The sequence below is a fragment of the Taurulus bubalis genome (genome assembly GCF_910589615.1).
Source record: "Taurulus bubalis genome assembly, chromosome: 9".
NCBI lineage: Eukaryota > Metazoa > Chordata > Actinopteri > Perciformes > Cottidae > Taurulus > Taurulus bubalis.
In genome coordinates this window covers 23673566-23697166 of record NC_136597.1, presented here as the reverse complement: position 1 = coordinate 23697166, position 23601 = coordinate 23673566, and the positions used below count along the sequence as shown (strand labels likewise).

Sequence of the window (23601 nt, the reverse complement as noted above, 5' to 3'; positions counted from 1 at the left end):
AAGCTTTCCATCCAATTGGTTCGCTCATGTGCCGAAGCTTCATGGACCTTCATTTGCTCTACTGCGCCACCAAGTGGACAATACATGTAAAACAGGCAGAGTGATCATAACGACACCATGGCTTTGGTGTGTGAAGCTTTAAATTGAATAAATTATGTTTATGATGCCAATACATCAATTATTAACTTATTAATATTGTGTCTATCTTTATGATATAATGGCGGGGTCAAAATCAAAACTCGAAACCAATTGGGAGAGGGTTGTGATGTGACTGTGGGTCAGTGGTTACAATATCCGACTTTCAGTCAGAGGATCGGTGCTTCGAGCCTCGGCTCCGCTAGTTCATGTTGATGTGTCCAATTTTGTTAAAGTAAGAATAAGACCTTTTCCACAGTGCTGGGCTTTTTGAGACTATTTCGCCTGCTTTATAAAATACCCTTTCACAGGCACACATGAAGCTGGGTATAGAGAGGAAGGGGGGGAATCCATTGAGTTTCGCTGCCCCTTATATTTCAAATCGCACGGCAAACCCATGAACCATTTTCTGAATCAGTCACGTGGTACGGCCGGCTCGGGAGGCTTCGAACGTCACCACATACGTCATCGACACAAACCTCGATACGCTCTTCACCAAAATCTACCTGGATTACTCGATGTAGATCATTCTGATGAATGATTATGTTCGCGCTCTGTATGCACGCTACGGGAACCGTACTCGGGGAAGTGCACATGCGCAGTGGGGTTCGGGTGCAGTGCGCGCACCTCCCGTCAAGTTAGAATGTTAGCCTGTTGTACTCGGTTGTATTCAAGTTCCTATAGTTTCAACAAGTATACGAAATAAACAACCGGCTTGGATTTAAAGTAAGGACTCCTCTCTCATTTCGACATGGTGTCAGAAGAGGGCTAAATCTATCGCCTGGGATTTTTTTTCGTGCGGAGCGGAAAACTAAGCTAACGTCTCGACGTAAGGAAAACATGGCAGACGGATTTCGCAGACCAGACCCCCTCGTTTTTGACGGGAACATCGCCGAGAATTGGCGGATTTTTGAACAAGAGTATGATATCTTCATAGCAGCGGCGCACTCAGACAAGACTGCTCGGACAAAGGCATATATCCTCCTCAATCTCGCAGGAGCGGAGGCCATCGAACGGGAGCGTTCATTTGTTTACGCAGCAGAGGTGAGAGCGCCTGGTGAAGATGGAGCCGTCATCGCTCCGGCTGAATCCAGAGAAAACCCCGAGTGCTTGAAACGGAAATTTCGGGAAGTATGTAACCCTCAACACAACAAAACTATGGAGAGACACAAATTCCATTCAAGACATCAAAAACAAGGTGAGACTATTGAATCCTACATCACTGACGTGAGGATCAAAGCTAGAAGTTGTCACTTTGGAGACCTGACAGATGAACTGATTTGTGACAGAATAGTGTGTGGCATCAGAAATGACAGTATAAGAAAGGCTTTGCTATGTGACAGTGAATTAACCCTGAATAAAGCCATTACAATCTGCCGCATCTATGAAATGACTGAGGAGAGTAATAAGGCTCTAGCCCAGACCCAAACAGCTACTACTGTTGACGCAATTCAGCCAAACTCCAGTGGTTGGTACAACAAGACAAGACCTAAACCTCAAGCAGGCCAACGTGAGGCAAGATCCATTGCAAACTGCAATAACTGTGGAGGCAGCCATGCCGCACAGAGAGACAAATGTCCTGCCTTCGAGCAGCAATGCCATATCTGCAGGAAATTTAATCATTACAAAAAATGCTGCCATGTCATACGGACAAGGCTATGAAAAGAAAGGCTACGTAAAGAGAGGGGACTGCGGAAGATCAGTGCACCAGTTAGAGCTACAAGAGCACGATCACAGTGCCAGTGACGACACTTTGTATGTGGATGGTCTCATAGTGGACACTATCAATCCTCAAACAGAAGGACAAGATGAAGGATTTGTTACACTACATATACACGACCGGCCAATCGAGATGACGGTTGACACGGGCGCAAGGTGCAATGTAATGTCAATAGACACTTTCCGACAGCTGGAGAATGGCAAGCGACCAGTGGAACAAAGTAAAGATATCAACCTCGTGGCTTATGGAGGCAGCAAAATAGAGACTATAGGCATAGCCACACTGCTTTGTTGTTTAGATGAACAGCAACACACACTACCTTTTTTCATAGTGGACAGAGACGTAGTGCCACTATTGGGATTTCGCGCGTGTGTGCGACTCGGAATTGTCGCAATGAGCCCACACGTTCATCAGGTCAGCACCGAGAGCAATGCTGAATTCACCAAACAGGTCCATGAACAATACAAAAACGTATTCAGTGACGAGCTTGGAGAACTCCCTATCACATACTCCATGACACTGGATCCAGCTGCACAACCGGTGGTTCGTCCAGCACACCGCATCCCGGTGGCAATGCAAGCACGAGTCAAAGCTGAGCTCAACAGCATGCAGAACAAAGGTGTCATAACCACAGTAGCTGAACCTACAGACTGGTTTCGTCCATGGTTGCAGCACATAAAAAGGACAAACAGGAAATCAGACTGTGCATCAATCCAAAGGACCTCAACACAGCCCTGAAGAGACCTCACTATCCAATGCGCAGCGTCGAGGAAGTTGCTACCCAGATGTCAGGTGCTACAGTGCTCTCCGTTCTAGATGCAAAGAGCTCATTCTGGCAAATACGGCTCGACCACAAGTCATCAATGCTGACCACATTCAGTACACCTTTCGGGGGCTACAGATTCCTCCGCATGCCATTCGGCATAAGCTCAGCAAGCGAGGTGTTGCAGCGCTCAATGGAACAGCTGTTTGCAGGATATCTGTGTGCTATCATAGTCGATGACATCATCATAGGAGGCTGTGATACCGCAGAACACGATGCCAACCTAAAAAAAGTGCTCGACCGGGCACGAGAGATAAACCTTAAGCTAAACCCTCTCAAGTGCAAGTTCTGTCTGGAACAGGTCTGTTATGTGGGTCACATATTAACAAAGGAGGGCCTCAAGGCCGACCCCGCAAAAAAAGTGCCGATCACAAACTTGCCAGTCACTCAGACGTCCTAGCCATGCAGCGATTCCTTGGCATGGTGAATTACCTTGGGAAGTTTATCCCAAACCTCAGCGATATTGCAGCACCTCTGAGACAGCTCACACACAAAGACGCTGCATGGTGTTGGTTTCCACAGCATCAGCAGGCGTTCGATCGTCTCAAGTCATGCTTATCCAGTTCACCGATTATATCCTACTACGACGTAAGAAAACCAGTCACACTGACCTGTGATGCGTCATGTTACGGACTTGGTGCTGCATGTCTACAGGATGGGAGGCCAGTTGCCTACGCGTCTCGCACGCTCACGGACACAGAAACACGATATGCTCAAATCGAAAAGAAGCTTTTGGCAGTGGTGTTTGCATGCATCAAATTCAAGGATTACGTGTATGGGAAGCCCACGGTCCTTGAAACTGACTACCAACCCCTTGTCACAATCCTGAAGAAGCCCATCCACACTGCTCCTGCCCAACTGCAAAGGATGTTACTACAGCTACAAGCCTATGACATCACACTGGTTTACAAGAAGGGTAAGCACATGTACCTAGCTGATACCCTATCACGAGCTCCAAACAAAACCATCTCACAGAGTCCAGCTGCAGACGACACGTTTGAGGTGATGTCTGTTAGCTACATCTCGACTAACCGACTGGAGGAGCTCCGGACCCACACAGCACAGGATCAAGTGCTACAGACTCTCAGCACAGTCATCCACCGCGGTTGGCCTGGCAAAGAACGCAGCGTCCACCCTTCCATTCGTCCATTCTTCCCTCACAGAGACGAGTTGGTAGTGGAGGACGGGATAGTTATTAAGGGCCACAGAACCGTGATTCCAAGTTCTCTACACCGAGAATACATTAACATCATACACAGCGGTCACCCAGGTTTAGAGTCGACCAAGCGCAGAGCCAGGAGCGCAGTCTTTTGGCCGACAATGAACAATGACATTGCGGAGGAGCTGCTGTCATGCTCCGTCTGCAATAGCACCAGACCACACCAGCAAAAGGAACCTCTACAACTTCATCCGGTTCCAGTCTTGCCATGGTCCACAGTGGCTACTGATATGTTCGAGTGGCACGGACAACAATACCAGGTGCTGGTAGACTCTTACTCAGGATGGTATGAAATGGACCTCCTCCGTGACGCAACTTCAGCAGCTGTGGTCACAAAGCTGAAAAGACACTTTTCGGTTCACGGTGCTCGTCAGTTTGGAGAGGCCTGGAAGTTCTCACAAACTACAGGAGACCACTGAGGACAATCACCAACTGGCTGACCACCTGAACGTCTTCTACTGCAGGTTCTTCAAGCCCACTTCCACCCCGCCCAACTTCCACATCATCAAATAACCACCTCAACTCTCTGCCACCTTCTTACCTCTCCCATCCAACCCCCCACCGGCACTGAGGATCTGTGAAGAGGATGTAAGTCCTCTCTTTCAGAGGCAGAGGATCAGGAAGGCTCCGGGCCCAGATGGTGTATCCTCCTCCTGCCTGAAAGTCTGTGCTGACCAGCTGGCCTCCATCTTCACGCTGATCTTCAACGATCACTGGAGCTGTGTGAAGTCCCCTCCTGCTTCAAGCGCTCCTTGATCACCCCGGTCCCGGATTTCCATGACAAATTTCAATGACCAAACATTTTGTGAAATATTGGTGTATACATGAAAACGTGAGAAATGCTGCCCCCTAGAGGAAATACACAGCAACGCTACGAGCCTGTAAATAAGACACTGATTCTATCTTTTGTATCTTTTGTAGTATCTTTTTATTCTTATTTCTATATAAAGTATTAAAATATAGGAATATTTGGGTGATATCGTTTACACTTTAGTAACACAACTGTTATGGGCAATTCCACACATAATAAATCATTTTATTTCGGTATATCATTTTTCTGTCTTGTTTTTGTCTTTTTCTCAGTTTTTGTATACATTCCCTAATTGCAAGGACTCCTTGAAAGTATAAAAATCCTAGACAAGATTTATGGTATTATCTGGTATTAATTCCCCCTTTTTGGTAAAGCTGTGATGGGTGATGATTGTCACCTCTGGATTGTAATAAAAACACAATAGTAAAATGCCCATGCAAAATATATGTCTATCACTGTGTCCTCTCTTCAGCACAGCACAAAACCCCACAAGCTAAAATCAAGGATAAAAGGCGCCGGTGGTGGTGTCCTGGAACCCGGAATTCACCTTCTGAAACTCTACCCAGAGGTTGAGCTTTTGCAGCATCTCGCGGAGCAGCGGAACGAAAAGTCTTACAGATTTTTTTTTTCATAAAGAAATAATTCTATAAAATACCAAGTTGAATAGAAGAATCAAACAGAAGTTTAATGTTACTGAAATGATTTACTAGTATTTATTATTGCTGGAAAGACATAAGAGTACAACACACTGTTACCACATTAACAAAACAAGACAAATTAGTATCCAGTATGCACATTAAATATCTCTAAGTTTGGGGTGTAACACACATTTATTTGTCTCCAAATCACAAGACCTTGATTCTACCCGTAAGTGTTTAAAATAACAGTCTGAGGCCACATGATGAGAACAAAAACTGCGAAGGAAAGGTTCAGTTTTAAATGGAATAAATAGTTTTCATGGCAATATTTTGGTTCCTTTGTTCCTCAAAATGAGAAGGTAACTCTGGAGATGCTCTGTGGTTTGGGGTTCCAGTGGTTGAACAGCTCCTCCAGCATCCTGGCGTCCTCCACTGCGTCGTGGGCGTCGTAGGACTTGTTCAGGAAGTGGCGGACCATATTAACCTGGGAATAACTGCGCAGCCTATGGAGGTTCTTGCTCAACGGGAAGGTGTCCAAGAACCCGGACACCACCTGCCGATACTCCTCCAGGAGCTGGAGCTTTCGCAGCACCCTGCGGAGCACGGGAGCGTCGAACCGCATCGCACTGTGGGCCGCCAGCAGCACGGGCCGGGGGAAGGAGCGGAGGAAGGCGAGGAAGGAGCTGAGAGCATCAGCAAGAGGGACGGTGGTCACGGGAGACCCGCGGCGAAACAGCTCGCCATTACGGACGGTGAAGCCCGTCACCTGCTTGGCGCTCTCGGTGAGCTCGATGTCTGGGAGGATGTAAACATTGAAGACCCTCCCTTCACAGACCGCCGACAACTGGATGATTTGACACACTGCAGTGTCTGAGGAGGGTTAAGAGAAAAATAAAATGTAAAGAGATGAACAATATTACAAATTATTTGTCAGCAAGCTGCTCATTGTTGTGATTTTTCGGCATTGGTCAGAGATTTCCTGGTGTGGCCAACATGACAAAATACAGCGTGAAGTGATATTTATTTTTCTGCTCCTGCTCCAACTATCAGCACCTTTCAAGGCCCAGTGTTTAGGATTCAGTGCCATCTAGTGGCGAGACTGCAGATTGCAACCAACTGAACATCCCTCCCTTTCCAAGCACCTCAAAGATGCAAAACTTAAGCCTCGAGCAAACCGTGCTTTATGGTCTATTTGACTCCAATTGGGAACATAATTTACTAAATAAACATGATGTTGTATTGAAGAGGTCTTGAAACCAGCAATTGAGACCATAAACTCAATGTTCACTAACTCAAGTGAGAAGTAGTCATTTTCTCAAGGACTTCTATACAATCAGACTTCTTTTTACGACCACAGTCGTCGCCCCCTGCTGGTCAGGAGCGAGAATGCACATTTTAAGACACTTACGCATCGATTTCACTCGGCAGAACCGGCGATAGAGCCGGCAGGTGTTTGGTTTGTCCGTCCTGGGCTACTGTAGAAATATGGCGGTGCAACATGGCCGACTTTGTGGACGAGCACCTGACCCCTATGTGAATATGAAGGGCTTATTTAAAGCCCACGAAAACACGTTTTTTTTAATCATAGTAATGAATATTATATTCAATTATCTAAATTGAACACTAATTTAAATTAAATTAAATTAAATTGAACACGATTAAATCAATACATTAGATCTAAAAATACAGTAGTTCTTTTTTTTTTTTTTTTACAGTTTACCAAAAAAACTAAAACACACACACATTAAAGTGTGCAGTTATTTTGTATTCCAAATATTGTATATTTTAAACTTTCGTAGCCTGTCGTTGGTGAGGCATACTGCCGAACAGGAAGAGCTGCTGGTTGGCTTGTGGTCAGCAGGGAAACTTCCTCCGTGCCACACTCTCATTGGTTCAATGCCAAAGTCCCTCCTCTCTAACCAGACTTGATCTATGTGAGATTAAGAAACTAATAAAAATAGAAGCAGAAACTCTGTCAGCTGATGCATGTACGTCAGCAGGTGGAGCCTTCAGACCGGTTTGATTAAACAAATCTGGATGTGGCCACACCGGCACACAATGAATAAACACATCAAATAAAACACGTTCATCTAGAAACCTGTTTGTTATTTGACTGCAGGCCAAATTATGTTACAAAAATGCAAAAGTAGTCAAGGATTGAAAAAAATACAAAATAAAAGACTATTTTAGTCATTTTGGTGCTGAATAAATAGTAAATGTAGAAAATAAAATGAGTATTACTTTGACATAAAATTCTAATAAGGACACAAGTTATGCCTGAAAGCTCTGGGGAAGAAGTTCAGTACTATTTAAAAGATCAAATATGAATTTTCATAATTAAGTCATGAAATAATGAATACAAACAAATTAAACATATTTAGAAAGGTTAAAGTTATAAATAAAACAAAAGTAATAATATTTAATTGTCAATGATAATGTAATTAAAGTCAATGTTACCTAATCCAGTGGCCTCCAGGTCAAAGAAAACGATGGTTTTTTTGTCAGACATCTGAAAGAATTTAAAGAGAGAAACATTAGAACATGAACCTAAAAACTTGTCATGTTATGTCTGACAATGCATTTAATTTTTTTTTGCAAATTATCTAAAAGTAGAAGTACATAGATAGTGTATATAACCAATGAAGTGAGAAATAGAATATAGAAAGAGTACATAGAAGTGAAGATAACTAATGAAGTGAGACATGTAAGAACATACTAATAATAATAACTAAAGTCTTGACTCACCTTGGCCAGTATACAGTACAGAGGTGTCAGCTGAGCTGTAGCTGGATGTCATCTGGTTATTATTAATATTCTCGCGTGTCTTCATACAGGCTCAGCAGGGAGGAGTTAACAGGTGAATCACTGCCACATCATTTAAAAACCACGAAACTCTACTTTCGTTTAAGTTGAACAGAAACACAGGTTGTGGTATCTTCTTGTGCTGCTCCTCCTCCTCCTCCTCCTCCTCCTCCTCTTCCTCCTGATGAAGGTCCTTCCTGCTCCGCGTGCTGCTCTCTGCTCTTCTGTCACAAGAAAACAACAGCAGCTCTTTTCTGTGAAGGTGGAAACTTCGCCGCTGTTCGGTTAGTTTCGGTTTTGACCGGCGGAAAGTTACGAGAACTGTCACGTGAGGCGGAAACCCAACGCAGAATAAAAAAAATACACAAAATGGAATAAATGCAACCAAAAGAATTAAACAATAATACAAACAAACACATAGATAATAATAAAAAATAAAAAATATATACAAAATAAATAATGAACAAGTAAATAAATAAAATAAAAAAATATATATTTCAATAAATGTATGTATAATTTGTGTCTTCCCTGAAAATAAATCTACACTTTCACTGATAAACATGTACACATTGTAGCCTTGCCTTTCTCAAAATAAAACATATATCTGCACAGTGACAGACACAGTTTTTGAGAAATGAAAGTGATACGTACTAGATAATGAACACCGTCAGAGTCCCAGTGGACCGCCTCCCCATGTCATAATATTATGCAATGAGTTTCAAAATAGCTATATTGTATGACACATTTGCAAAATGACACTATTGACCATGTTGTCCATATAAGGAAAGCAAAGGTGTTATAATGATGACCCTAAAAATGAAGCTATAGACGTAATACATATTTATTATTTATTATTATCTCAAACTGTCTTCTATAAATCTAAAACTGAATTTTGAATTGAATTTGAACCTATATTAAATCCACGTACTCTTGTGTACATTTAACGGCTGCAGAAATTTGCCCGCAAAGTCTCTACACTAGAGAGAACGTGGATGTTAAAAATGCTCGATTTGAAATAGTTATAAAACAGTCTTTTAAAATGTTGAGAGGAGATTCACATGCACACGGTTCTTCGAGGCCTCGATGTGTTTTGTTGAGAAACACTGAACGTAAACACAACAGTGCCACTCAAAAAGGAATCCCTCTCAATCATCACTTATGGTGTCTGTATCTGCATCACCGTCTGTCTGCTTTTGTTTCTGGGCGCCTTTATCGTCAGCGTGCACCCAACAGGAAACTACAAAAATAGCGGACACAGGAAATGGAACGTTTTTGCGCCTAAAACCTGCAAACCGGCGAATCCTACTCACTGTGCCTTTAACTATATAACACGCAACATCTTATACTGAAAAGCTACACAAATGTGTGAAGATACACTGATGTGCCGAGAAAAGGGAAATTGCATCCTTTCAAAGTAAAACACATTCGGGCAAAAAAATATTACTCAACTCGTTTGTGTTTGGCTGCAGTTTTGCTTTTTTTTATTAAGCAGATGAATTTCCCCCATAAAGTCTTTTTTTCTTTTCTCACAACCATAAACATGTTTGTATCATTAAAAAAAGAAACATAACACAAATTGCACCGTATACATAACCGTGTCCAGAGCGGCGCAGACAAACAGACACAGCGCTTTTCTTTTTTTTTTAAACTCGCTTCTTAGCACAAACATGACATGGTAGAATGTTGCCATGATTAATAGTAGATAATGAACCGTACACAGGATAATATATCCTTTTATAACAGATTATTTTAAACCAATGTACACCCCAAAAGCATGATCATAAATAGTACATACACTGTGTATAAAAAGAGGGACAAAAACAACCAGAGAAAGCAGAGCATGCCTTCCAGTGACAGGTACATTCACTTTTTTTTGTTTTATTCTTTTTTTTGTTTTGTTTGTTTGCCATATTGACAGCCTGGACATGAACACAGATCATCCAAATATCCGCTTACAGATATTTATTTTGCCCAGGAATCAGTTGAGTCCTTTCAGCCTCCACAGCTGCACTGACGCTGCGATCGGCACGGTCTTCACGCAGCTCCGAGGAAGAGTCCACGAGCATCGGGTCACAGAAGGCCGCGAGCCGGGAGAGACGTCGGAGCTTTGAAAGTACAGAGACATCGTTGCTGTCGGCCCCCGGGAGACGGAAACCGAGAGCGAGGGGCCGCAGAGAAGACGTGGACGCTCTGAGTTAGATGCTACTTTGCTTTTGTCCGGTTAACAGGCAGCTTCAATGCTACTTTTCACAGCCAGAGCCGGGAGAGAAGAGGATGGAAGAGCTGCTGTAGAAATAAAAAGAGAGGAGAAGAAGAAGAAGAAGAAGAAGAAGAAGAAGGAGGAAGAGGAGGAGGAGGATGGCTCAATATGGACGGAGTGAGTACAAGAGTTTCTCCCACAGGTGCAATGACACTCAGACTAATTATAAACATGTCATAATGTCTGAGTTAGTTTTAGTGTCACTTGATGGTCGCAGAGACTTTTTTTTTCTTCACCTTTATAAGAATTTTCTTTGAGCGGGGAAACAAGTGTATGTGTGTGTGTGTGTGTGTGTGTGTGTGTGTGTAGAAGACTACACATGCACAAAGTGGGAGCTGATACAGTGGCAGGAATTATTCATTCATTCATTCAAACACACACACATAAAAGGAATAATGGCTTTCATCTGAACAAAAATAAAACTATAAAACAATATTGACAACAAAAACGTATTACATTTTTGATATCAAAAACAACACCTATTATACAGCAATAATATATATGTATATATATATATATATATATATATATATATATATATATATATATATATATATATATATATATATATATATATATATACACATATACATATATACTTATATATGTAGAAACAAATTCAAGTCCCGATGTAGTAACACTGATGTTTTCTGAATAAACAGAAGAGGAAACAAAATGCTTGCGGGGAAAGACAGATAATACACATATGGCTGACGGACATGTGACACCTCGGGTAAAGTAAACGTTCAACAGCTTTTCCTTCTATTATTATTATTATTATTTCTCAAGAGCCCGAGGACACCCGAAGCTGGCTCTGTTCACTGCGAAGTAGGAGACGAGAGAACAAAAACAAAAACAGCACAAATGACTCAGCACGGAACAGGAAGTGGAACCGGAACCGGACACTTCACTTTGCAAAATAGAGAACAGGAAATAGAGAACAATCGACAATGAACGACCCAGCGGCGGCACTGGAGTTTCTTTCTATGTACATTTTTTTTCCTCTGTATCATAATAACAATAATAATAATTAACACATTTCTGTACAGTCTCTTCAAACTAACGTAGGAAAAAGTGTGATGATGTCCTGTGTAAACGTGAGAAGCAGACTTGGCTTGGCGCTGGTTCCAGTCAGTATGGCTACATTTTGTATTCTTTATCCACCGGCCTCATGCTGAAACATAAAGGTGGGGTTGTGTAAGATTTGGCTTTGCAGGTGTGGGTTTTCCACCAACCGTCCTTTCCCTTCTTGTCTCAGCACTGAGATCAAAGGGGGGGGTCAACAAACATGGCCGACCGTCACTTCCCTCTGTTCCAGTCTCGTCTTCGTTCATTCCCACAGCCCTCCGCTCCGCCCCGGACCAGGGGAGGAGGGAGGACGGCACTGAGGAGGGGCCGCATGCGACACCGGGGCCCGAACCTCGCCCCCGGGATCCAGCCCCATTTACCCCCTCCGCCCGCACTTCTTCGGCGTTCCCCTCCTTCCTCGGCTTCACACCATGAACTCGTTGCTGCCGTACAGAACCAGCTGCTGGGGCCCCGAGCTGAAGTCCGGCTCCCTCCGGTGGCCCCCCGAGGGCTCGCGCGGGGAGCTGCGGCTCAGCCTGAGCCGGTGCCGGGTCTTGCCGGCGCCGTGGCTCCCCTCGGCCTCGGCCGACGGGGCCCCCAAGCCGTAGGAGGTGAGCAGGGGCCCGGAGGAGGAGGAGCGGAACCGGTAGTGAGGGGAGGGGGAGCCCGAGGCGTTGGAGGAGAGCGAGGAGGACGGGTGGTAGGAGGAGGAGACGGTGGAGGCGGAGTCCGCCGAGTCCTGGGAGTCGGGCTGACGGCGCAACGCTCGTCGGCTCTTCGCCTCGGACTTCCTGTAGTGGAAAGCACCGCGCTCTGCAGAGAGAGAGAGAGAGAGAGAGAGAGAGAGAGAGACATCAAAACCCTGTAATAAAAAACAGTAAAGTGACTCTCTCTCTCTCTTTCCTGTCATCTTTCTACTGCCAGTTGTTTTGCACGTGCACACCCACCCACACCTATATACCCACACACACACACACACACACACACACACACACATATACCCACCCACACACCAACACACACACCCCTATATATCCACCCACACACCAACACACACACACACACACACGCACACACACACACACACACACACACACACACACATATACCCACCCACACACCAACATACACACACACCCCTATATACCCACCCACACACCAACACACACACACACACATATACCCACCCACACACCAACATACACACACACCCCTATATACCCACCCACACACCAACATACACACACACCCCTATATACCCACCCACACACCAACACACACACACACACACACCCCTATATATCCACCCACACACCAACACACACCCCCACACACACACACACACACACACACACACACACACACACACACACACATATATACCCACCCACGCACCAACACACACACCCCTATATGCCCACCCACACACCAACACACACACCCCTATATACCCACCCACACACCAACACACACACCCCTTATGCCCACCCACACACCAACACACACACACATATATACCCACCCACACACACACCTCCCTATATACCCACCCACACACACACCTATATACCCACCCACCCACACACACACACCCCTACATACCCACCCACACACCAACACACAAACACACACACACATATACCCACCCACCCACACACACACACACACACACACACACATATATACCCCCCCCCCACACACACACACACACACACATATACATCCATCCACCCACCCACACACACACATATAGACACACCCATCCCCCCCCCCCCCCCCACACACACACACACACACACACACCACGTACCAGAGAGGTCTGAGGCGGCCCCCTCCGTCTCCATGGTGATGTTTTCGGAGCTGTCCGCCGTCCCGATAGACGCTTCAGATTCAGGCGTGTCATCGTCGGACGTCCGCGGCTCCAAGATCAACATCTCATACGTCATCTCCTCCCTGCCGACACACACACAAACACACACACACACACACACACACACACACACACACACACACACTTATCTAAATTATTGTAATTACATTTGAACTTTTGGCCGTTTCTGATACGCTGTGCAACTTCAATTTATTTTATAAGTTCCTACTTGGTCCACAAGATATTGGTCCTAAAGATAAGGCCAGTTGTGTCCTGATAACAGCTGTGATACTGTGTGCGTGTCCCTGAAGGGTTCAATGTCAGACTGTCGAGTAATGACATTCAGTAACACGGCAACTCGTTCAAACGGTTTGTTCTTTCCATCTGAACGGGTCGACCCCAGAGACGTACTTTTCTTTCTGCAGACTCTCGATCTGCTCGGTGAGGATTCGCTCCTCCTGCTGCATCGCCTGCTGCTGCTGCTCGTTCAGCCCGGCCTCTGCTGCATCATCCTCTCCTCCTGCTCCTCCTTCTTCTTCTACTACTTCTCCTCCTTCTCCTCCTCCTCCTCCTGCATTCTCTCCATCCATCACCACCACCGCAGGGGCCCCTTTGGGGCTGAGAGGAGGCGATGATGGCGTGTTGGCGCTTTGACGAACACGGCCTTTGCTCTGCAAGTTCACACAAGAAAAGAAAAAAATCGCAGAGTAAGAGAGTGTCGTAGTGGAGGCTGACAAATAATAATATATATTTATTGTTGTTGTTGTTGTTGACGGTGACAGCGATGGAACAGACAGCAGACTCGCTATAGACACAGCTGGATTTACACCACATTTGTTACAGAGGATGTATTGACAAAGATACGGCGAAGAAACGACGAGGTCAGCTAAATATCACCACACACACACACACACACACACACACACACACACACACACACACACACAATTAAGCGTGAAGTCAATTCAACAATGCTGGCAGTACGCTAACTACATTAGCTTCCAAATGTATACTATGGGGACGGCGTGTTGCTGGGGACAGCAGCAACAATTAGCTTGTTGCTGCTGCTACAATCCCATCTGTTCACACAACAGTTGCGTAACGCCTCTGCGGGCGGCACAAAGGCAACACACTGCGGATTTGAGGTTACTAAGATGCTTTATTGTCACACACACACACACACACTGATTACCTCATCATGGCACCTGTTCCCTTGAACCACACCCTCGCTCAATTGAGCGCAACCCCGCCGCCACAAGTTGCTTACAAGCGACATTAAAGCAACTTTAGTCAATTTTATTGACATCACCGATCACAAATCTGCCTCAAGGGGTTTTCCAGCATTCGATACCTTCTGTCCTTAGACCCTCAGGACACAGATGATACGATTGAGTCCAGCTGAAGTGCTGCAGTCTATTTATTAGGATATTTGGGAACAAAGCTGAACAAATAAAACCTCGGGCTCGAACAATGGCGTCCGTGCGAAGCCATGATGTGAAAGCCCAGAGTGTTTTTTAATAATAAAGAAGTAATTTCTTTCTCGTTATATATGTTCCTTTAACGTCTTCTACTCCCCTCCGCTTTACCATAGACAGCTTTTTGTCTTTTTTTAGTGTTGGTACAGAGGATCTGTTAGGCGAGGCAGACAGCAGGTCAGCAGTGACACAGACAGGCCTATAAGATGGCCCACGCTGAATTATGTCTCATGAGTTGTTGATTTTAGGGTTGATACCATTTGTTCTACAGATTTGGTGCAATGTATTCCTGAAGTTCTTCTCGTTTCATGATAACTTCACTCTGAGCCGGCCACAGCCTCTGAAAGACAGTCAAGTCGTCCGCAAAGGAGTAGAAGAGCTCAAATTTTCAATTTCCAATTTTGGAAAAATATTAAAACTCCAAATGTGAAGTCATGAGAACAAAGATTAGTCCATGAACAGTGTCATATCTATTTCATACCTGCTGACAGACACAATTCATTACCTAAATATAAATCCATATCACACTGTTTTATAGTCAATAACAACAAGTACTGTACTTCAGTAAAGTACCTTGAAGTTGTTGTTTTTTTTACTTTTTATTTTGTGTTTTCATCACATTAGAGTCCTCCTTGACATCAAAATAAACAAACATGATAAAGCAGGTACCAAATAGTCAAAACGAAGGCGTTTAGTGTCGGTAGTCTAAATACGAGTATAAATTCTAACTCTTACATACATGAACATCCAGACTAACAGATGCCCATACACTTACGCAGCAGTCTACACACACACCCGTACAGCATACCCGGATGCTCCCTCCTCCATGTACTCACTTCAACATACACACTCCACCAGGAGGGCTCAGCGAGGAGGAGGGGAGGACCGAAACGCCCAACCAAGTACAGTTAAATACAATTAAGTAATGCATGCATTAAGTACCAAAAATGAAGTAAATAACAATGAGGAAAAAAAAAAAGAATAATACAAAATAGAAGAAAATGAAATCAAAATCAAAAAGAAATGGAATAAAAAAATATATATATATATATATATATATATATATATATATATATATATATATATATATCAAGTAAATTAAAAGATACTGAAATGAAAGGAAGCTGACATTCATATTCGGGCAGGGTTTACAAATTGGCACAGCAGTGATATTCTGGAGGTAGAGCTTGGTTTTGTTACTCCATCGTATCTAGGTATAGTGTAACCGAAGTCCATCGTCTTGTGAAGGTATCTGTTTTCATTTGTAATTTTGCAGTCATTTTTTCTATTGTGTGGACCTGTTTTAATCTCTGTCTCCATTGAGTTATTGATGGTGGGTTTACAGTCCTCCAGTTCACAGTTATCGTTTTCCTGGCAATAATTAAAAGAATACGCAAAATATACCTCCTATCAGTGTCCCCTAAATCCTTCGGTATGGACCCCAGCAGAAATATTAGTGGCTCTAAGGGTACCTCCACCACTTCTATAATGTTATTGATTTCTGTTTTAATGTTTTTCCAGAACCCTCTAACTAGTGGACAGTCCCAAAAGATATGCGTATGATCTCCTATTTTTCCACAATTTTCTCCAACATGCTCCAACAATGCTACTTCATACTTCTATTCCACTACATTTCAGTCAAATAATATATATATATATATATATATATATATATATATATATATATATATATATATATATATATATATATATATATATATATGACTATGGTTACTTTTTTAGTTTAAATTATTATAAAAATAATTTTAATTTAAAAAAGAGCTCCTTATCAACAAGTTACAACATTAACATTACTGCATCAATATTAATGGGCCAGTAATATTATGATAGAATGCCCCATTCTAACAAACAAATACTTTTGATTACTTTTTAGTCGTTGATGATACTTTAGTACTTTTTGACGACCAAGATGTCGACGCATCTTTTGATCTGGCAAAGTTTAGGTACAGCTGCTTGGTAGAGAAAACCGAGAATATGTTGGCAATGTTTTCCAGGAATACATATTACACAGTGGTTTCCTTCCTTGTTAAAGTGCACTAACAGGAAGTTGCATAATGTCACATCAGTCACTGCTTCTGCTATATTTCACAAAAGCTGCAATGGAAGGATTTTAGTTTTGTCACCATTTAGATGATGAGTGAGAGGAAACACATCCACGTCAATGCTGAGCCATCAGGATTATTCACTGGGCCGATCAGCTGATCTTACCATGGACTTCCTGATGTGGGTCAGTCTGCTCTTGGCTTTGCTCTCTGCAAACTCCAGACTGTTGATGTCCTTCAGACGAGCTTTGTACTTGCCCATCTGCTCGTTGATGATCAGCTCCACACACCTGCAGGGGGAAGAGATCCATTTAGAGGAGAGCAGAACACAAGTAGAACCAAGGATATTTGTAATTGACTAAATTTGTGCAGAAGAAAGGCTTTAGAAGGCATAGAAGGCTTTTACGTAAGTAAGCCAACATGTGTCGCGCCGTCCAATCAAAAGCATCAACTATGTAAACAGGAAGTCACTTTAGCATCTCAAGCTGTAACATAACTTACAAAATATACAGATTTAAAGTGGCAAATCATATATTAAACATAACTACCAATCATTTGTAGATGTAGGACTTTGGGTTATTTGAGTATTTTCATTTTCTGCCGCTTTACTTTGTACTTCACTACAATTCAAAAGGAAAATGTTGGACATCTTTTTTTGCATAACTTTAGTGTTCACATGAATTATACAAAATATAAATCGACAAATACATTATGACGTCGTCGTAAGATAAAACCGTATTGGTCTCTCTCTGACTTTGCAGTCCGTGAGTATAAACATTGGGATCGGGAGTCGCTCATGTTCACCAATGTTGATTGAACTTTCCTTTGCCATGTAACTAACATACATTATTAATTTAGGTGGCGTCGCCTTTATGTCTCGTACGTCTGTTTTATTAAAACTTTGTCCCTACAGGCCTCCATACAGGCGTTGTGGTAAAACATTTGCGTCATCACTACCTGGATTGTTATCTCTGGATTAAACAAGGTTCAGTCTCGTGCTGCAACACACTTTGAGCAGGAGACCAAATAGAAATAGTGGATGTAAAGACCAAAACATATAATGTACTTAAACCTTTCCATAAAATAGAAAGGAAAAAGCGTCTCTGTTGCATTCAGTTATTGTGTTCACAAGCTGAACACAATAGAGCGGGGGACGTACGCTGTGGTCTTGCTGATGTCTTGGACGCTCTGCAGCGGGTCGATGGTGTCGGGGCAGCGCAGGATGCAGGGAGCGAACACGATGGCGAGGGCGTTGGCCGACATCCTGTTAGTCTCCTCCTGCAGGGCGATCCTGAAACACACCGCAGTATAATCCCGTTAATCCTGACGCTACGGGGCGTGACAACCACAGCAGACGGGTCCCGGCATTTGACCGAGACGGCTAATCCATTGTGTTTCATAAGCAGTGAGAAAAACACACAAAAGACACTTTGCTCACAGACATTATGAGATCGCATTATGAGACCCCGGTTACTTAAACGCAGGCTGAACTGCTGATGTTGCCTCTTATCCCATCGCTCACCTGACCAGATGGAAGATGAGGCGCTCCAGCGTGCTGAGGTGTGTCCTGCTGAGCTGGTCGATCACCGAATACACCCCCCGGATCACCTCCCGCCTGTCTGGCTGACCTGAAGAGGAAAACAAACACGCCCCCTCAGACCAAGAACCACTGCACCTGCAGCACTCTGACTCTCGGCCGGAGGACACGGAGCCACTGCTGGGGCTGACTGTGAGCTCACCCATGGCCCGGAGGAACTCCTCGTACAGTTCAAAGGTCATCAGAGGGCTGGGGAGGTCACGGAGCCACTGTTTGAGAACGCTGGCAATGACGTGGATGTTGTAGTCATCCAGGTTCACAACGCTCACGTCTGCAACACACAAACACACGTTCAGGCAAATGTACTCTCCTCTTTCTCCTTTTGTGACTCTGTAAAGTGTATTGAGACATAGCAGTAGGAGAAGACCTAGTAGTAGTAGTAGTAGTAGAATACCTAGTAGTAGTAGTAGAATACCTAGTAGTAGTAGTAGTAGTAGTAGTAGTAGAATACCTAGTAGTAGTAGTAGTAGTAGTAGTAGTAGAAGACCTAGTAGTAGTAGTAGTAGTAGTATTAGTAGTAGTAGAATACCTAGTAGTAGTAGTAGTAGTAGAATACCTAGTAGTAGTAGTAGTATTAGTAGTAGTAGAATACCTAGTAGTAGTAGTAGTAGTAGAATACCTAGTAGTAGTAGTAGTATTAGTAGTAGTAGAATACCTAGTAGTAGTAGTAGTAGTAGTAGAATACCTAGTAGTAGTAGTAGTAGTAATAGTAGAAGACCTAGTAGTAGTAGTAGTAGTAGTAGAATACCTAGTAGTAGTAGTAGTAGTAGAAGACCTAGTAGTAGTAGTAGTAGTAGTAGAAGACCTAGTAGTAGTAGTAGTAGTAGTATTAGTAGTAGTAGAATACCTAGTAGTAGTAGTAGTAGTAGAATACCTAGTAGTAGTAGTAGTAGTAGTAGTAGTAGAAGACCTAGTAGTAGTAGTAGTAGTAGTATTAGTAGTAGTAGAATACCTAGTAGTAGTAGTAGTAGTAGAATACCTAGTAGTAGTAGTAGTATTAGTAGTAGTAGAATACCTAGTAGTAGTAGTAGTAGTAGAATACCTAGTAGTAGTAGTAGTATTAGTAGTAGTAGAATACCTAGTAGTAGTAGTAGTAGTAGAATACCTAGTAGTAGTAGTAGTAGTAATAGTAGAAGACCTAGTAGTAGTAGTAGTAGTAGTAGAATACCTAGTAGTAGTAGTAGTAGTAGAAGACCTAGTAGTAGTAGTAGTAGTAGAAGACCTAGTAGTAGTAGTAGTAGCAGTAGAAGACCTAGTAGTAGTAGTAGTAGTAGAAGACCTAGTAGTAGTAGTAGTAGTAGTAGAAGACCTAGTAGTAGTAGTAGTAGTAGTATTAGTAGTAGTAGAATACCTAGTAGTAGTAGTAGTAGTAGAATACCTAGCAGTAGTAGTAGTAGTAATAGTAGAAGACCTAGTAGTAGTAGTAGTAGTAGTAGAATACCTAGTAGTAGTAGTAGTAGTAGAAGACCTAGTAGTAGTAGTAGTAGTAGAAGACCTAGTAGTAGTAGTAGTAGTAGTAGAAGACCTAGTAGTAGTAGTAGTAGTAGAAGACCTAGTAGTAGTAGTAGTAGTAGTAGAAGACCTAGTAGTAGTAGTAGTAGTAGTATTAGTAGTAGTAGAATACCTAGTAGTAGTAGTAGTAGTAGTAGTAGAAGACCTAGTAGTAACAGTCGTAGTCATAGCAGTAGTAGTAGTAGTAGTACAAGAGTCATAGTAGTAGAGTCGTAGTAGTAGTAGAAGACCTAGTAGTAGTAGTAGTAGAGTCGTAGCAGTAGTAGAAGACCTAGTAGTAGTAGTAGTAGTAGTAGTAGACCTAGTAGTAGTAGTAGTAGTAGTAGTAGTAGTAGTAGAGTCATAGCAGTAATAGAAGACCTAGTAGTAGTAGACCTAGTAGTAGTAGTAGTAGTAGTAGTAGAGGCATAGCAGTAGTAGAAGACCTAGTAGTAGTAGTAGTAGTAGTAGTAGTAGAGTCATAGCAGTAGTAGAAGACCTAGTAGTAGTAGTAGTAGTAGTAGTAGTAGCAGCAGAAGACCTAGTAGTAGTAGTAGTAGTAGTAGTAGTAGTAGTAGTAGTAGTAGAGTCGTAGCAGTAGTACAAGACCTAGTAGTAGTAGTAGTAGTAGTAGTAGTAGTAGTAGTAGAGTCATAGCAGTAGTAGAAGACCTAGGAGTAGTAGTAGTAGTAGTAGTAGAGTCATAGCAGTAGTAGAAGACCTAGTAGTAGTAGTAGTAGTAGTAGTAGTAGTAGTAGTAGTAGAGTCATAGCAGTAGTAGAAGACCTAGTAGTAGTAGTAGTAGTAGTAGTAGTAGTAGTAGTAGAGTCATAGCAGTAGTAGAAGACCTAGTAGTAGTAGTAGTAGTAGTAGTAGTAGTAGTAGTAGTAGAGTCATAGCAGTAGTAGAAGACCTAGTAGTAGTAGTAGTAGTAGTAGTAGCAGCAGAAGACCTAGTAGTAGTAGTAGTAGTAGTAGTAGTAGTAGTAGTAGTAGTAGAGTCGTAGCAGTAGTACAAGACCTAGTAGTAGTAGTAGTAGTAGTAGTAGTAGTAGAGTCGTAGCAGTAGTAGAAGACCTAGTAGTAGTAGTAGTAGTAGTAGTAGTAGTAGTAGAGTCGTAGCAGTAGTAGAAGACCTAGTAGTAGTAGTAGTAGTAGTAGTAGTAGTAGAGTCGTAGCAGTAGTAGAAGACCTAGTAGTAGTAGTAGTAGTAGTAGTAGTAGTAGAGTCGTAGCAGTAGTAGAAGACCTAGTAGTAGTAGTAGTAGTAGTAGTAGTAGTAGTAGTAGAGTCGTAGCAGTAGTAGAAGACCTAGTAGTAGTAGTAGTAGTAGTAGTAGTAGTAGTAGTAGAGTCGTAGCAGTAGTAGAAGACCTAGTAGTAGTAGTAGTAGTAGTAGTAGAGTCGTAGCAGTAGTAGAAGACCTAGTAGTAGTAGTAGTAGTAGTAGTAGTAGTAGTAGTAGTAGTAGAGTCGTAGCAGTAGTAGAATACCTAGTAGTAGTAGTAGTAGTAGTAGTAGAGTCGTAGCAGTAGTAGAAGACCTAGTAGTAGTAGTAGTAGTAGTAGTAGTAGAGTCGTAGCAGTAGTAGAAGACCTAGTAGTAGTAGTAGTAGTAGTAGTAGTAGTAGTAGTAGTAGAGTCGTAGTAGTAGTAGTAGTAGTAGTAGTAGTAGTAGTAGAGTCGTAGCAGTAGTAGAAGACCTAGTAGTAGTAGTAGTAGTAGTAGTAGTAGTAGTAGTAGTAGTAGTAGTAGAGTCGTAGTAGTAGTAGTAGTAGTATTAGTAGTAGAGTCATAGTACTAAGAAGAGAGGCGTAGTACTGGTGCTACTCATCTTAGTAGAAGAAGACGTAGAAATGATGTAGCAGAAGGAGCAAAGAGTAGAAAAACTAGTAGTAGTTCTAGTAGAGTTATTGTATTAGTAGTAGAAAACGAGGAGGAAGAACAAGAATAATATGTTCACGTTTTGTAACATAGTTTTCACAACAGAAGCACAAATGTAATTCAATAAGAATGAACATGAACGCTCTGAAAACACAGATATGAAACATTCCTATTTCTCCACATGTCTCACCTGTGTCCAGCCCCAGACGCAGCTCTTTGATCTTATTGGTGGAGCCCGACTTCCTGTAGATGCCCTCCGTGTAGAGGCCGTGCATCTCGATGTAGTTGATGAGTTTCTCCACCAGCTGGGGAACCGTTCGCTCCTCGCTGGTCAGACGGGACAACTCCACGCCGTACTGACGCGACGACAGCTCCGGGTCGTACTGGTGTACAAAAACACAAACGCGTCCCGTCACAGAGCGCCGACTGTGTGACTTTAGGCGGACTACTGAAAATATGCTGACGTCAGATCCTCTGAGGGCATTGAATGTGTTTTATTAGTCAGAAAATCTACTTCATTTGAATTAAAGGAAGATTGTTTTACTTCATCTTTTAGAAAAGGTACATAGTGCTGGTTTATAAGGAGCTAAAATAACATCCGTATCCGGTCTAATCTTTTTAAACCGCTGTGATATTTCAGTTCACACGGCCAGATAAATATAAAAATGTGCTCTTACCTTTTTGCTGCACTTGGTGGTCATCTTGGAGCAGCACTTCCTGTGGCAGGCGTAGCGACACACTGCAGATTAAAAGAGATCCACACAGTCAGACTTCTGAAACCTCTGCGCAAATGTAACAACAGCTGCAGACAGACAGACAGACAGACAGACAGACAGACAGACAGACAGACAGACAGACAGACAGACAGACAGAACCTCAAAGTCTGAAGAAAAGAAACGCAGAGGCGTCAGAGGGTTTGAAAGTGATGTCTGCTGCTCACTGAGAGCTTGGAACTAGATAGAAGATGGATTTATGAGGTTAAATCCAATTTTGAATGTGCATAGTGTGTGTGTGTGTGTGTGTGTGTGTGTGTGTGTGTGTGTGTGTGTGTGTGTGTGTGTGTGTGTGTGTGTGTGTGTGTGTGTAGAGTAGGAGGGGGTGTAATGTGCCGTGAGGGTGGAAATAAAAACCACACACACGGCGTCAGTGCCTGTGAGTGAGTGAGTTAGGAGAACATTAGGAACTGCTGGTGGTGTGTATATCTGTCTGTGTGTATGAGAGAGAGAGAGAGAGAGAGAGAGAGAGAGAGAGAGAGAGAGAGAGAGACTTCCTACAAAGATGCAAAACAAAAGGCAAATACATGTTTTGTAAAAGGTAAAAATAAGGGAAACATCCAATGCTTTCTTGTTGGTAACTCAGATATTCCATGACTTTCACCCACGCCTCACACTAATAATGTACAAGTACTGCACTGCACCTTTTTGTCCTGTTTCTACCTCTTTGTCGATACATTTATGAAGTATGAGGTCGGGTGGCTTGACATTAAGAATGATCCATTATTTATTCATCAGCTCTTCTGAAGAGAGAAGTTAAATAGGAACACAGTGAAGTGCAGTAAGACCTGCAGTCTCTCAATGGAACGAACTTTGTTTATTTACTACTGTAGCTCCAGCGGATGATGCAGGATGACAGCTCACAGCTCCTGGCCACAAAATAAATGTTTCTCCTTTTGAGGTGACGTTTCATGCAATAGCAGACGTGGTCAAAATAGTGCCGGTTTTAACCTTGTTTACAGGATTTTATACATATT

The 23601-nt window shown here is 42.8% G+C and overlaps 2 protein-coding genes across 2 annotated transcripts in view; both read right to left on the bottom strand.

Annotated features, from left to right (window-relative positions):
• Positions 1-5441: 5441 nt before the first annotated feature.
• Positions 5442-8143, bottom strand: LOC306741140 (DNA polymerase III PolC-type-like; the record flags this gene model as incomplete). The annotated part of the gene is made up of 2 exons (XM_079223393.1): positions 5442-6216; positions 8092-8143. 2 exons carry the CDS (start codon positions 8141-8143, stop codon positions 5693-5695), a joined length of 576 nt encoding a protein of 191 aa, XP_079079519.1. The 3' UTR covers positions 5442-5692.
• A 3757-nt stretch (positions 8144-11900) lies between these two features.
• The window catches only part of LOC306741618 (unconventional myosin-IXAb-like), a gene marked incomplete at both ends in the record, with an annotated part of 102032 nt that continues 90331 nt past the window's right edge, over positions 11901-23601 (bottom strand). The window contains 10 exon segments of the mRNA XM_079223930.1: positions 11901-12289; positions 13287-13429; positions 13758-14031; positions 14034-14076; positions 17051-17174; positions 18044-18175; positions 18407-18512; positions 18624-18752; positions 22042-22234; positions 22529-22590. Coding sequence (XP_079080056.1) covers positions 11901-12289; positions 13287-13429; positions 13758-14031; positions 14034-14076; positions 17051-17174; positions 18044-18175; positions 18407-18512; positions 18624-18752; positions 22042-22234; positions 22529-22590 — 1595 coding nt within the window.